Consider the following 12,583-nt stretch of genomic DNA (forward strand, 5'->3'; position numbering starts at 1 on the left):
CCGAGCCGAAATCTGGGGATTTGATATATTGTTTCAGCGTAATATTGTATAATAGAGTAATATAAAATACTTCCTCATTCATGAAGAGCCTCATTAAAGCTTGTTAAGAATAAATTGAATTTAATCGTTACTCTTTCCCATTTCCCCCTTCTTTATTGTTATATGTGGGCTATATTTGAGGATATTTTGGTGACTTTTAAAATATATTATAAAGATGTTAGTACAACTTTGTTATATCCTATATAGGAATATAGTAATTCTAATCTATAGTTTTCAACTTTTACCTATATTGTTTTTTGTGAATTAAGATTGATTTTTTTTTTCCTTAAAGAAATTGAATTCCCCTACGTTGTCTGTGAATAGTGAAGGATTTATACCCATGCTGGCCAAGTTAGACGATTGTATAACATACATATCATCTCATGTAAGTCGTGGTATTTTTATGTTTTTAAGAAATCTTAATATTCTTGTTTTGTCACTTGTGTTGTAATTATTTTTACTGAAAGAAAATAATTATGTAAATATGTATTGAAGAAGAAATGTAGTGAATTCATAGTTGTTATCAGAAGTGGACTAAAAAGTACTTTTAGTTCCTGAGGTGTCTCTTGAAGTGGAAAGGGTCCTGGCTGACCCAGTTTTACCTAGAAGAGTGAGCCATTTTTAGGTTGTCCTGATATGTAGTATATTTCTTTGGAAACAGAAAGGATCAACTTGGGGAGAAGTAAACAGACAAGCTTTTTGACATAATCACCTCCTATTTCTATCTCCCAGGGATTTATTGCTGTATATATTTCCCCTAAATCCTATTCTTTTCCTGGTTGGTCCTTACATGTTAGCCTTAAAGTCTGTAGGGTGCTGCAGATACGTTATGCTAACAACTGTAAATATTTATTGAACCCCTACTTTGTGCCAGGAATTGGGGCCTTGGCTATAACTAAGATAGCCACAGACTCATATTCATGGATTTATAATCTGCATTAAGCTTTCTATGGGCTTTATATATTATTTTACATAAAGGACTCCTTAGTTTTCATTAAAAGCTTGCTTTTTGTCAATTTTGTTTCCTTTTGTAAGTCTTTCTCTTTTCCTTACAGCCTAATTTTAAAGATTATCCTGTATATTTGCTGAAGTTTAAACAATGTCTTTCTAAAGCTTTACACCTCATGAAGACATATATTGTGAACACACTACAGACTCTTACAAATCAGTTACTAAAAAGGGTAAGTTAACTTGTCTCAATAGCAAGTTTTTTTCACGTTTGATTCATTTATATTCCATAATCTTTGAAATTAATACTATGCAATTCTAAGAAAATTGTACCATTTATTAAGTAAGAATATTTTTCCCTATGTATATAAAACTGCAGTACATAGGGAAAAATAGCCATTTTAGAAATGTCCCTTGCAATCTTATTTTCAAATAATATTTATCAGTGTGAGAAATATCTGGTAATATATGATGAATAGTTAAATAAGATATGAAGAACAGTAGAACCTCTGTACGTTGACCATCCAAGAGACTGTAACGAACTGGTCAACATACAGAGATGATCAACATAAGGAACTAGGCCTACCGTTCTGTGTACTGATATATACATGTGGTACCTGTCTGGTTTATGAAAATTAGATCAAGTTAAAGAGGTGGTCAGTGTAGGGAGGTGGTCAACTATGGAGGTTCTACTGTATTTTTTTTTTTTTTGGAGACAGAGTCTCACTTTGTTACCCTTGGTAGACTGCAGAGTCTCACTTTGTTGCCCTTGGTAGACTGCCATGGCATCATAGCTCACAGCAACCTTAGACTCTTCGGCACAAACGATTCTCTTGGCTCAGCCTCTGGAGTAGCTGGGACTATAGTACCCGTCACGATGCCCGGCTATTTTTAGAGGTAGGATCTTGCTCTAGCTCCAGCTGGTCTCAAACCTATGAGCTCAGGCAGTCCACCCACGTCAGCCTCCAAAAGTGCTGGGATTACAGGCATCAGCCACTGCACCTTGCCCTGTATTTGTTTCTTAAAACATTTCCTTTCTGTCTTTTTTGTGAAAATATTAGAAGGAAATACACCAAAATAATAAAAGTGGTTTGAATGATAGGATATGCTGGATAATTTAAACCTTTCTTCTTTATATTTGTTTGTTTTTTTTCTTTTTTATATTTAGCACACATTTTTGTTGAGCATCTCTTAGTGCTTGGTGTTGTATTAGGAACTATGCAATAGCAAAGAGGAGCCGACAAGGTCTCTGCCATCATGGAGCTTATATTCAGGAAAAATAATCTGTAGAGAAGGAAACATTAATTATAGTTCATAGTAGAGTCTGGGTAGAAAATTAGTAGGATGTTGGGTTAGAAAATAAGAGTTGAGCTAGCTAGGATGGTCATGGGTCATATTTCTTTTCTAAGCAGATAAAACCATAAAGGTCATGTTTTATTTTTTAAAGTTGCTTTCTAAACAGCATGAAATATTTGCTTGAACTTGCAATTCAAAGCCAGTAATTTGGAGGCTGCCTTTTTACTGTTTACATTGTTCTTAACTGACATAACAGTTGAACTATATATTTTTCTATTCAGCAAAATTTCTAGTAAATTTAGGAAACTAATATCTAATAAGGACTAGCTACACAAAACCTCTGCAAGGTAAATATATGGTAATTTAACGGATGCACTGAATCGCAGAGTGATTAAGTAATTTGGCCAATGTCCTACACTCAATAAATGACAGTATGAATATGAATTTGGGTTTGCTTACCACCCAAATTCAGATAACATGGGGTAAATTTTAATTATAAAGAAGAGCGATGACAGAACCAATTAATTATTACTCATTTGTAGCAGTAATGGTATTTAATCTCTCTTTTGAGATTTTTCTCTAAGCTTTTGGTTGGAATGTAGCCAACCATTAGCCATATGAAATGGTTAGTGTCCAGTTTTTGAATAATTGTTTGCTAATTTGAATAATTATTTGCTATCCTCCTTCACATTTCTTTTAGGATCCTTCATCTGTACCTAATGCAGATAATGCCTTTACACTATTTTATGTGAAATTTCGAGCTGCTGCCCCCAAAGTCAGAGTAAGTCTATTGACATACATAGGATATTGCTATGAAATTTATTCAACCAGGCCTTTTGAAATACTGTTGTATGTTAAGCACTTTGCTTAAGCCAGGGAAATTCTGTATTACAGCAGTGTATCTTAGAGGTGCGTCCTAGGTGCTTGAAGTCCACAGAGATAGAAACACCTAGCTCTTCCTGTGATGCTCAGGGATGATTTTTAGATGAAGGGTGATAGTTGAGCTTAAAAAGTTCAGGTAGTGGACTTGAAGGAATGGATAAGGAAGGGCATTTTATATAGAGAGAACAGCACATATAGGGAAGGTTGTAGAGACCTAAAAGACCTGCATTTGGGGAGTGCTCTGGTAATTTGTTATGATGGGAACATAGGACATTAGTGGAGTATGAGGAGAAAGAAGTTAGGAAAGATGACAAGGACAGTCTCACAGGGGAATATTACATGTCATGTTAGTTCAAGTAATATAGTTAGTAGTAGTTAGTGAAGTAATATCTTAACAGGGAGTGATTTGGTCAGGTTTGCCAAACAGACACATAGACCAATGGAACAGAATAGAGAACCCAGAAATAAATTCACATACAGCCAACTGGTGTTTGACAGAGACATCAAGAATATTCAATGGGGAAAGGGCCGTCTTTTCAAAAAATGGTGCTGGGAAAACTCAGTATCAATATCTGACAGTTCTTAACAAAAATAAGTAAAGAATAAAAAAGAAAAAATAAAATAAAAAAGATGGAAAAAGCTCCTGAATATCTATATGCAAAAAAATGAAACTAAGCTTCTATCTCTTATCACATAAAAAAATCAAGTCAGAATGGATTAAAGACTTAAATATGAGGCCCCAAATTATAAAACTACTATACAAAGGCATAGGAGGGGTTGGTTCGATGGTAGTGGGTTATCAGAACTTAATAACATTAGTGTCACTATAATTGGTATATAATTCCCCCCCCCCCACTGCTAAATTTGACTGGCTAAAAGTAAAAAAGCATAGGAAAAATGCTTTAGGACTTTGTTCTAGGCAAGGATTTTATGGCTAAGACTTCCAAAGCACAGGCAACAAAAACAAAGGTAGGCCGGTGAGATTGTATTACACTAAAAAGCTTCTGCAGAGCAATGGAATTGATAACCAGAGTGGAGATAACTTGTACAATGGAAGAAAATATTTTCAAACTATTCATCTGACAAGGGACTAATACCTAGAATATACAAGGAATACAACAGTGAAAAATCAAATAATTCTATTAGAAAGTGGGTAAAGGGCTCGGCGCCTATAGCTCAACCGGCTAAGGCGCCAGCCACGTACACCTAAGGTGGCGGGTTCGAATCCCCAGCCCGGACCCGCCAAGCAACAATGACAGCTGCAACCAAAAAATAGCCGGGCGTTGTGGCGGGCGCCTGTGGTCCCAGCTACTTGGGAGGCGGAGGCAGGAGACTCGCTTGAGCCCAGGAGTTGGAGGTTGCTGTGAGCGTGATGCCATGGCACTCTACTCAGGGGGACAGCTTGAGGCTCTGTCTCAAAAAAAAAAAAAAAAAAAAAAAAGAAAGTGGGTAAAGGACACAAATAGACATTTCTCAAAAGAAGACATACAAATGGTCAATAGGTATGTGAAAAAAATGCTTAATGTCACTAATCATCAGAGAAAAGCAAATCAAAACCACAGTATCTTCTCACCCACATGTGAGAAGATATATAATTATCTTAAATATATATAATTGTTACCGATTTAAAAAGTTTAAAGATACAATAATATCAAGAATAGATTATGGTAAAGAGAAGATTTGAGACAGGGAGGCCTAATTAACAAGAAGATTTTGTAGTAATGTAGATAAGAAGTAAGGGTTGAACTAATGGATTGGTAATATATTCCATGAGGCTGGGTGTATGCCTTATTTATCCATCTTAGTGGTATCTGGTACATAAAAGAATGCACCTGTATTCGTCTGATTAAGTGATTAGAGTGGAAGTCAGAGTATAACATATCTGAAATATGTTTAATTGGAGCTAGTAGTACATGTATATTCTTTCTACTCATTGTGAAGTTGCTAGAAAGAATAATCTGCTTTGGGTGGTGCCTGTAGCTCAAAGGAGTAGGACGTTGGCCCCATATGCCGGAGGTGGCAGGTTCAAACCCAGAACCCAGCCAAAAACTGAAAAAAAAAAAAAAAAGATCTACTTTTGCTGACTCTGATTTCATTCCCTCCTTTCCTTTTAAAAGTTAGCCATTTGAAATGAAGTTTTTTTGAAGTGGGAAAATACTTATTCTTGTTTATGGAAGATATTAATATAATGGATGGCATGAAATATAGATTGTACCTGATTGATTACTTTTGCATATTAGCCAAAGACTAATGATAAAAGTTTGATTAGGAAAGAAATGGTATAGGTAAAAGGGCTTAGTATGGTGGGTGATTATAAAATAATTATGTAAGTGGCATTCCTACGTACCAGTAAGTAGCCAGTTAGCATATGTGATAAAGCCCTTTTGTATTAGTGACAGAGAGCATACTTACCAATAACGTTAGTGGAGATACAAGGATGAAGAAATGACAAAACCAGACAGAATGTCATAAAATATTGAATAGTAAGCCCATCCTGTTCCTGACAGAGGAGACTAACTTTTCAAAATATTAGTTTCTCCCAGTGTAATGTATTGGTTGGAATGTACTCCCAGCAAAAAATTCCAATGAAATTCCTTTTTTCTAAGCTTTTGTCTGGTGAACAGGTGAGACTAAACAAGAGAATTTTGAAAAATACACTGTGTCATTGATTCAAGAATTCATTGGGTGATCCCTGGAACAGAAAGTTTTAGAACTTAGTATATAGAGAAACATCAGAAAGAAATCAGAAAGAAAGAGCTGAAGTTTTCTATGGTATTGGGAAGCTTTGCTAAATATTTGGGAAATAAAAATAAGCTTTTCATTTTATAACATTACCAGAAGAATACATTCCAACTGAGCTAAGGAGTTTTAAATATAAAAATGAAGACCAAGCCAAGCAAACAAAAAACTAGAAAAAATTACTGGAAAAAAAACTACACAATGGTATAAAAATAAAGTAAAGGCAAACTGAAGAGAATGTTTGCAACAGATAAGAAGGTTAATCAGTATAAGAAAGATGAATATCTAATATAAAATGACCCAATCACTCTCGGAAAATGTGGAAAATACATGCAAGTTTAGGTTAGGTGGCATTTTTTTGGCTGTCAGAAATTGGCATTTTAAAGTCTGTACTTTTGAGGATTTGATGAGACAGGTAGTGCTGCTGATAGGAATGTAAATAGCTCCTTTTCTTAAAAACATTTTTGGAGAATAGATCAAATGCTTAGAAAAATACATGTCTCTTTGATCCAGTATGTTGAAGTCCCCACCTGAGATGTAAGCACTATTATTATTCCAGATTTATTTATTTATTTATTTTCATAGCTCACATTAACCTCAAACTCTTGGGCTCAAGCTATCCTCCTGCCTCCATCCGAAGTAGCTGGGACTATCGGCGCCTGCCATAGTACCTGGCTAATTTTTCTATTTTTAGTAGAGACAGGGTCTCACTCTTGCTCAGGCTGGTCTTAAACTCCCGAGCTCAGGCAATCCACCCACTTTGACCTCCCATAGTTTAGGATTACAGATGTGAGCCACTACTCCTCTGGTTATTCCAGTTTTATCTAGCAAGAAGTGGAATCTTAGAGAAATGAGGCAGCTTGGCTGGGCTTAAACAGCTACTAAGGAGCTTGCCCTTGAACCCTATAGCTTCATTCTAGACGCTTAACCAATGAGCTTTTAATTTTTTGAAATAGCCTTGGTGTCTTAACAGTAGAAGAATAGTTGACTTACGGTACTTCTATCCAATGGGATATTATATAGCCATTGAATGTAATGTTTTAAATGCTGTTTATAAGGACGAATCATTGTTTACTAGGTAGTAGCTAATGGGCTAAGTTTTCCAACACATTTTCATCTCATATTGAAAATTATTTAATGATAGGAAAATGGTTATAAAATAATTTTTAGAAAGTAGATTATAAAGCTGAATATATAGTGTAATTCCAGTTGTGTTTAAAAAGAATATAACTGGATACAAAAACTGAAAGAAAATAATACTGAAATATTAACTATTTTTTGGTATTTAGGTGACTTTCATGATTTTTATTTTCTTATACTTAAAGTTTTCTAACTGAACATGTGATAATGTTATAATCAAGAAGTAATGGATAGTATAATTACAACAGGTTTTTTTTTTGGAGGCAGAGCCTCAAGCTGTCGCCCTGGGTAGAGTGCCGTGCTCAGCTCACAGCAACCTCCAACTCCTGGGCCCGAGCGAGTCTCCTGCCTCAGCCTCCCAAGTAGCTGGGACCACAGGCGCCCACCACAATGCCTGGCTACTTTTTTTTTGGTTGCAGCCATCATTGTTGTTTGGCGGGCCCTGGCTGGATTCAAACCCCCCACCTTAGGTGTATGTGGCTGGTGCCTTAGCCACTTGAGCCACAGGCGCCAAGCCAACAACAGGTTTTTTTTTTAATGTATTTTTCCTTTCTTTGCAGACTCTTATTGAACAAATAGAACAACGATCTGAAAAAATGCCTGAGTGAGTATCTAGAAGTTCTTTGATTTCCAAATTAGCTTTCTCTTGTAGTGCTGTTTTTCCAAGTCTGGATATGTCCGTGATGTTTTTGAGCAGTTACCTCTAAGTTTGTTTTTGTAACACACAATTCTTTGGGGAGCAAGGTCACATATCTGACTTAGCAAGTTCACATAATAGCAGTTGGGCCGCTGTGAGGTCCTTCTTCTTGGAACAGAAATCCTTTTGTAAAAGAAAATCTTATGGCACCACAGTCCATCATGGCTTGTTTTATATCTGTTTTTGTGGTACTTGATGTGGGGAAATGAGAGGTGACCTTTATAGCTTTAGAGGTTTGGCAGGCTACTCTGGGATTTAAGATGAGATTTAATTTACATATCTGAATCAAAAGTTTTTACTGCAGTCTTGTTTGCTTGCCATCAGATATCAACAGCTGCTAAACGATATTCACCAGTGCTACCTTGATCAGCGGGAGCTCCTATTGAGCCCTAGTATTGCTTGTACTGTCACAGAGTTAACCAGCCAAAATAACAGAGATCATTGTGCCTTGGTAAGTTTCTGCTTGTTTTGGTTTAATGTTAAACCTTTCTCTGAGCTATGTTGACACCTTAGAAGCTATAAGTAAGTTTTGGTTCCCCTATGGCAAATCTGCTTTGGTAATTAGCTTTATTCGATATTGCAAAATAGTCTCATTTTCATTTGCTTTTTATGGTTTGAATATTCACAAATAAGTATTGATCCTTGAAAGACGAGGTTTTAAAGTTTGTAGATTTATAGTGCCAATTTAATTTTAGCTTAGCTTTTGCTGAAGAAGTGCCTTTCTCTTTAGTGTAATTTAATCCATACCATCAAAAAATACATAAGTATTCTTTGTTTTTAATAATCCTTTGGCCTAGAAAAGTAACATATTATCAAAAGTTTAGAAAATAAAATATTAAGAAAATAAAAATCACCTATAATCCCATTATATAGTAATCTATTGAAAACCAGCCATTTTCTGTTCTTCAGTAAGTTATTTTATGAATACATGTGCATAATTTCTTTGCAAATAAAGTATAAGCTTATTTCATAAACTCTAGAAATGTATATGCCTTTAACTGTAGGTGGTATGTGTTTGTTTACTACAGGTTCGCAGTGGCTGTGCCTTTATGGTCCATGTATGCCAGGATGAGCACCAACTTTACAATGAATTTTTCACAAAACCGACACCAAAATTAGAGTAGGTGGTACATAGAATATAACTTTTTTTGATAAAGATTTAATTTGCTAGTGACCATAAAATGTATAGTATGTTAGCAGTGTTTTAACTTTTTTCTGTGTATGAACAGAATATCATTGGGTTGGACAGTGGTTATTTTCTTAAGATAAATGTACTGCTTAAAGGCCAAAATGCTTTCATATTGCTTGTAATATAATTATGGAGACATTATAGTGTGATAGAAAGAACTCTACTGGGAACTAAGTCTTGGGATCTAGATCCCTTTACCTCCATTATATACAATAATTCCCTCAAGATTCTATCATATGATTCTAACTAATGAAAGATAATTCAAAATACAAGTGCAATTTATAATAACCTTTTCTTTATTTTATCAAAGATCTCCTGTTACTTTCACTTTTTTCTGTTGGCTGCTTTGACTCATGTGACTCTTATAATGGGGAGGAGAAAAATATTTTATGGTTTTGATTGGAGTGATCACTTTTGATGAATAACAAATATTATTCTTAGAGAATATTATTCTATTATATTTGTCTATATTCTTCATATACAGAAGAGTATTAATGACAATATGAAGAATACAGATAACTTAATTTTTTCTTTTCAAATATTTAAAACTTTTAAAAATACTTGATCTGTGTCTAAAGTACTTTGAGTTTTGCTTATCTAAATCTATAAGTATTCAAGAATTTTGAATCTGTCTTTCCTGGGGAACAAAATTCCATTTGACTCATAGTGACTAGAATATAAAAGTTAAGTCTACTGAAATATTTTTCATTGTTTTTAAAAGGACACATACACAATTATTGCTGAAATAGATAAAAGTTGTAATAGGTTGACTTTTGGTTGAGGGCAGCTAGTTTGAACTGACTATTGTGGAATGCTTATTGATTATAAATTTCTACTGCAAAAATAGGTTATAAAATTATTTCAGCCTTTCTCTTCTTATTTTATTGTGTTCCCAAATACTCTTTTCCAATAGACATTGATATTTTTATTGGTTAGAAGAAACCAATGAGGCTTTTAAAACTATTAGAAAATTCTGAAAAGACAACTACTAAAGCCTTGTTTTATTCTTTCTTTTTAGTGAGCTGTTAGAGAAACTGTGTGTGTCATTATATGATGTCTTCAGGCCATTGATCATTCATGTCATTCACTTAGAGACCCTGTCGGAACTTTGTGGGATTCTTAAAAATGAGGTGCTTGAAGATCATGTACAAAACAATGGTAAATAAGTAGAAATGATAATTTCAGGGTCTTTTTAATTATATTGGTGGCTTGATGAATTTGAAAAAATTAAATCCTACTTCTTCCATCCCCTAAATACATTAATATTTTTGAAGCTTGGGTTGATGCCTTGCCCCTTTTTGAATAAAGATACACTTTATTCTGTGCCTAAAGGTACAAATTAAATAGGGAAAGAATTTTTAAATTCCGGGCAAAGTTAGTAATAAAATAATTATAATCACTTTTCTTTCTGGCATCTGGAATTCAGAAGGACTTGACAGTTGCTTCTAGGTTAGGGATTACTAATACACTGTGACCAGAATATATCAAGTAATGGACTGTGTTGCATATTTTTGATTAAAAAAAGCGAATTATTTTAGAATCCAATGTACTCAATTCTAATATGAAGACAGTAGATGACCTAACACATAGTGGGGGGTAGGGGAATGAGGGAGCAGGGAGACCAGAGGAAAGAAAGGGTTGGTGGGGGGGGGTCATGGTGTGTGACACACCTCTTGGAGGTGGGACACAATTATAAGAGGGAATTTACCTAACAAATGTAATTAGTGCAATCTAATTCTTTGTACCATCAATGAATCCCAATTAATAAAAAATAATTATATAGCATACATACATAGTAGTGATTCATCTTTTTTGAAATTACAAATAAAAGCAGTTCTCTGCAATATTTCTTTATCCATCTGATATAATCTTCAATATTTGATTTGATTGTTATAGAGAACATGATTTCACTAACTTTGGTACCTTTAAAAAATACCTGTCAAGGATGGGTGTTGTGGCTCATGCCTACAATCTCAACACTTTGGGAGGCTGGGGTAGAAGGATCATTTGAGGCCAGGAGTTGAAGACCAGTCTGGGCAACTAGTGAGCTTCCCATCTCTACCAAAAAAACAAAACAAAACAAACATTTGCTAGGCACATTGGTGCACTTGGAGTCCCAGTTACTTCAGAGGCTAAGGCAGGAGGATTACCTGAACCCAGCAATGTGAGGCTGCAGTGAGGTATGATTGTGCCATTGCACTATGACCTGGATGACAGAGCAAGATTCAATCTCAAAGAAAAAAATACTCTGGAAGTAATTATTTTACTGGCAGAATTTATCATCCTTCCATTGGCTTTCATTGGGAGACACTGAATTTGTTACTCTTACAGGGTTATTATTCTACGACCTTTAATTTATTCTAAGGTGAACATTTTCTCACATTTTAATACTTCTGAATTTAAGATGATTTTTAAATTAATATGAGTTTTTTAATGTGATAATGTACTATCTCTTAGCCCTTGGAAAACTGTTACTGAATTACTAGCATCTTAAATTGCTGACATCTTAGAAATGAAAAAGAATTATATTTGATTTTTTACTTCTTTTTCTTTTTTTTTTTTTTTTTGAGACCAAGTCTTATTATGTCACCCTCAGTAGAGCGCTGTGACATCACAGCTCACAGCAACCTTCAGCTCTTAGGCTTAGGTGATTATCTTGCTTCAGCCTCTAGTGTAGCTGGGACTACAGGCACCTGCCACAATGCTCAGCTATTTTTTTCTTGCAGTTTGGCCTGGGTCAGGTTTGAACCTGCCACCCTCCGTAGATGGGGCTGGTGCCCTACTCACTGAGCCACAGGCACTGCCCAGCAAAAACACTCTTAAAATTCAGATTTTCTTATTCATATTAATAATAGAATCAGTTTAACAGAGTTCCAGGAAAGAAGTACAGAAACAAATTTATTTCTTAGTTTTAAAATTGAGGAAATTGAAACACTTACTAAACTTCTCGAAGGTCATTGAGTCATCCTGAAATATAACTACAGTCTCTGAAACAAAAGTGGTTCATATCGATTCTGAGCAATTTAGTTAATATCTTTGTTTAAAATAAAGTATTTTTCTAAATCTAAAAGAATTGATGATTACACTTTTTTATCAGCTGAACAACTAGGGGCATTTGCAGCTGGAGTCAAGCAGATGTTGGAAGATGTGCAAGAGCGGCTGGTCTACCGAACGCATATCTACATTCAGACAGACATTACGGGCTACAAGCCGGCTCCAGGAGATCTGGCATACCCAGATAAGTTAGTCATGATGGAGGTAGGGTCTTCTTACTTCCTCTCCCCCCTACCCTACAGCTTTCAGATCTTTTGTACTAGTTAAAAAAGGATTTTTCTTCATAACAAATTTTTTGTAGAAACAGAGTCTTGCTTGTTACCCAGGCTTGAACTCCTGGCCTCAAGTGCTCCTTCCACCTTGGCCGCCAAAAGTGCTGGGATTGCATGTGTAAGCCGCTGCACTTAGCTGGAAACTTTTATTTTTAACACGACTATAAGGCAATTATAATGCATAAAAACACTGATTCTTTAATATCGTCAAATAACTAGTTGACGCTAGGATTTTTTTTTCAGATGCATCAGATGTTAATGTTTTATTTATCTCAGTACGTTATGTATATGTATATTTTGTTACTGAACCATTTTTTTTTTTTTTTT

The 12,583-nt window shown here is 35.0% G+C and overlaps 1 protein-coding gene across 4 annotated transcripts in view; it reads left to right on the forward strand.

The window, feature by feature from the left end:
- Positions 1–12,583, forward strand: part of COG3 (component of oligomeric golgi complex 3) — a 70,510-nt gene that overhangs the window by 18,488 nt on the left and 39,439 nt on the right. For 3 of the 4 annotated variants that reach the window (XM_003790358.3, XM_023513588.1, XM_023513590.1), the window contains exons 6-13: positions 332–424; positions 1,095–1,220; positions 2,984–3,064; positions 7,605–7,648; positions 8,066–8,192; positions 8,770–8,861; positions 9,949–10,088; positions 12,028–12,188. In XM_003790358.3, the coding sequence (XP_003790406.1) occupies positions 332–424; positions 1,095–1,220; positions 2,984–3,064; positions 7,605–7,648; positions 8,066–8,192; positions 8,770–8,861; positions 9,949–10,088; positions 12,028–12,188 (864 nt within the window). The remainder of the gene's footprint in view (positions 1–331; positions 425–1,094; positions 1,221–2,983; positions 3,065–7,604; positions 7,649–8,065; positions 8,193–8,769; positions 8,862–9,948; positions 10,089–12,027; positions 12,189–12,583) is intronic. The other variant, XM_023513589.1, reaches the window with a different exon arrangement.

Source organism: Otolemur garnettii, unplaced genomic scaffold, assembly GCF_000181295.1.
Source record: "Otolemur garnettii isolate 467f Iridium unplaced genomic scaffold, OtoGar3 scaffold00043, whole genome shotgun sequence".
Classification (NCBI taxonomy): Eukaryota; Metazoa; Chordata; class Mammalia; order Primates; family Galagidae; genus Otolemur; species Otolemur garnettii.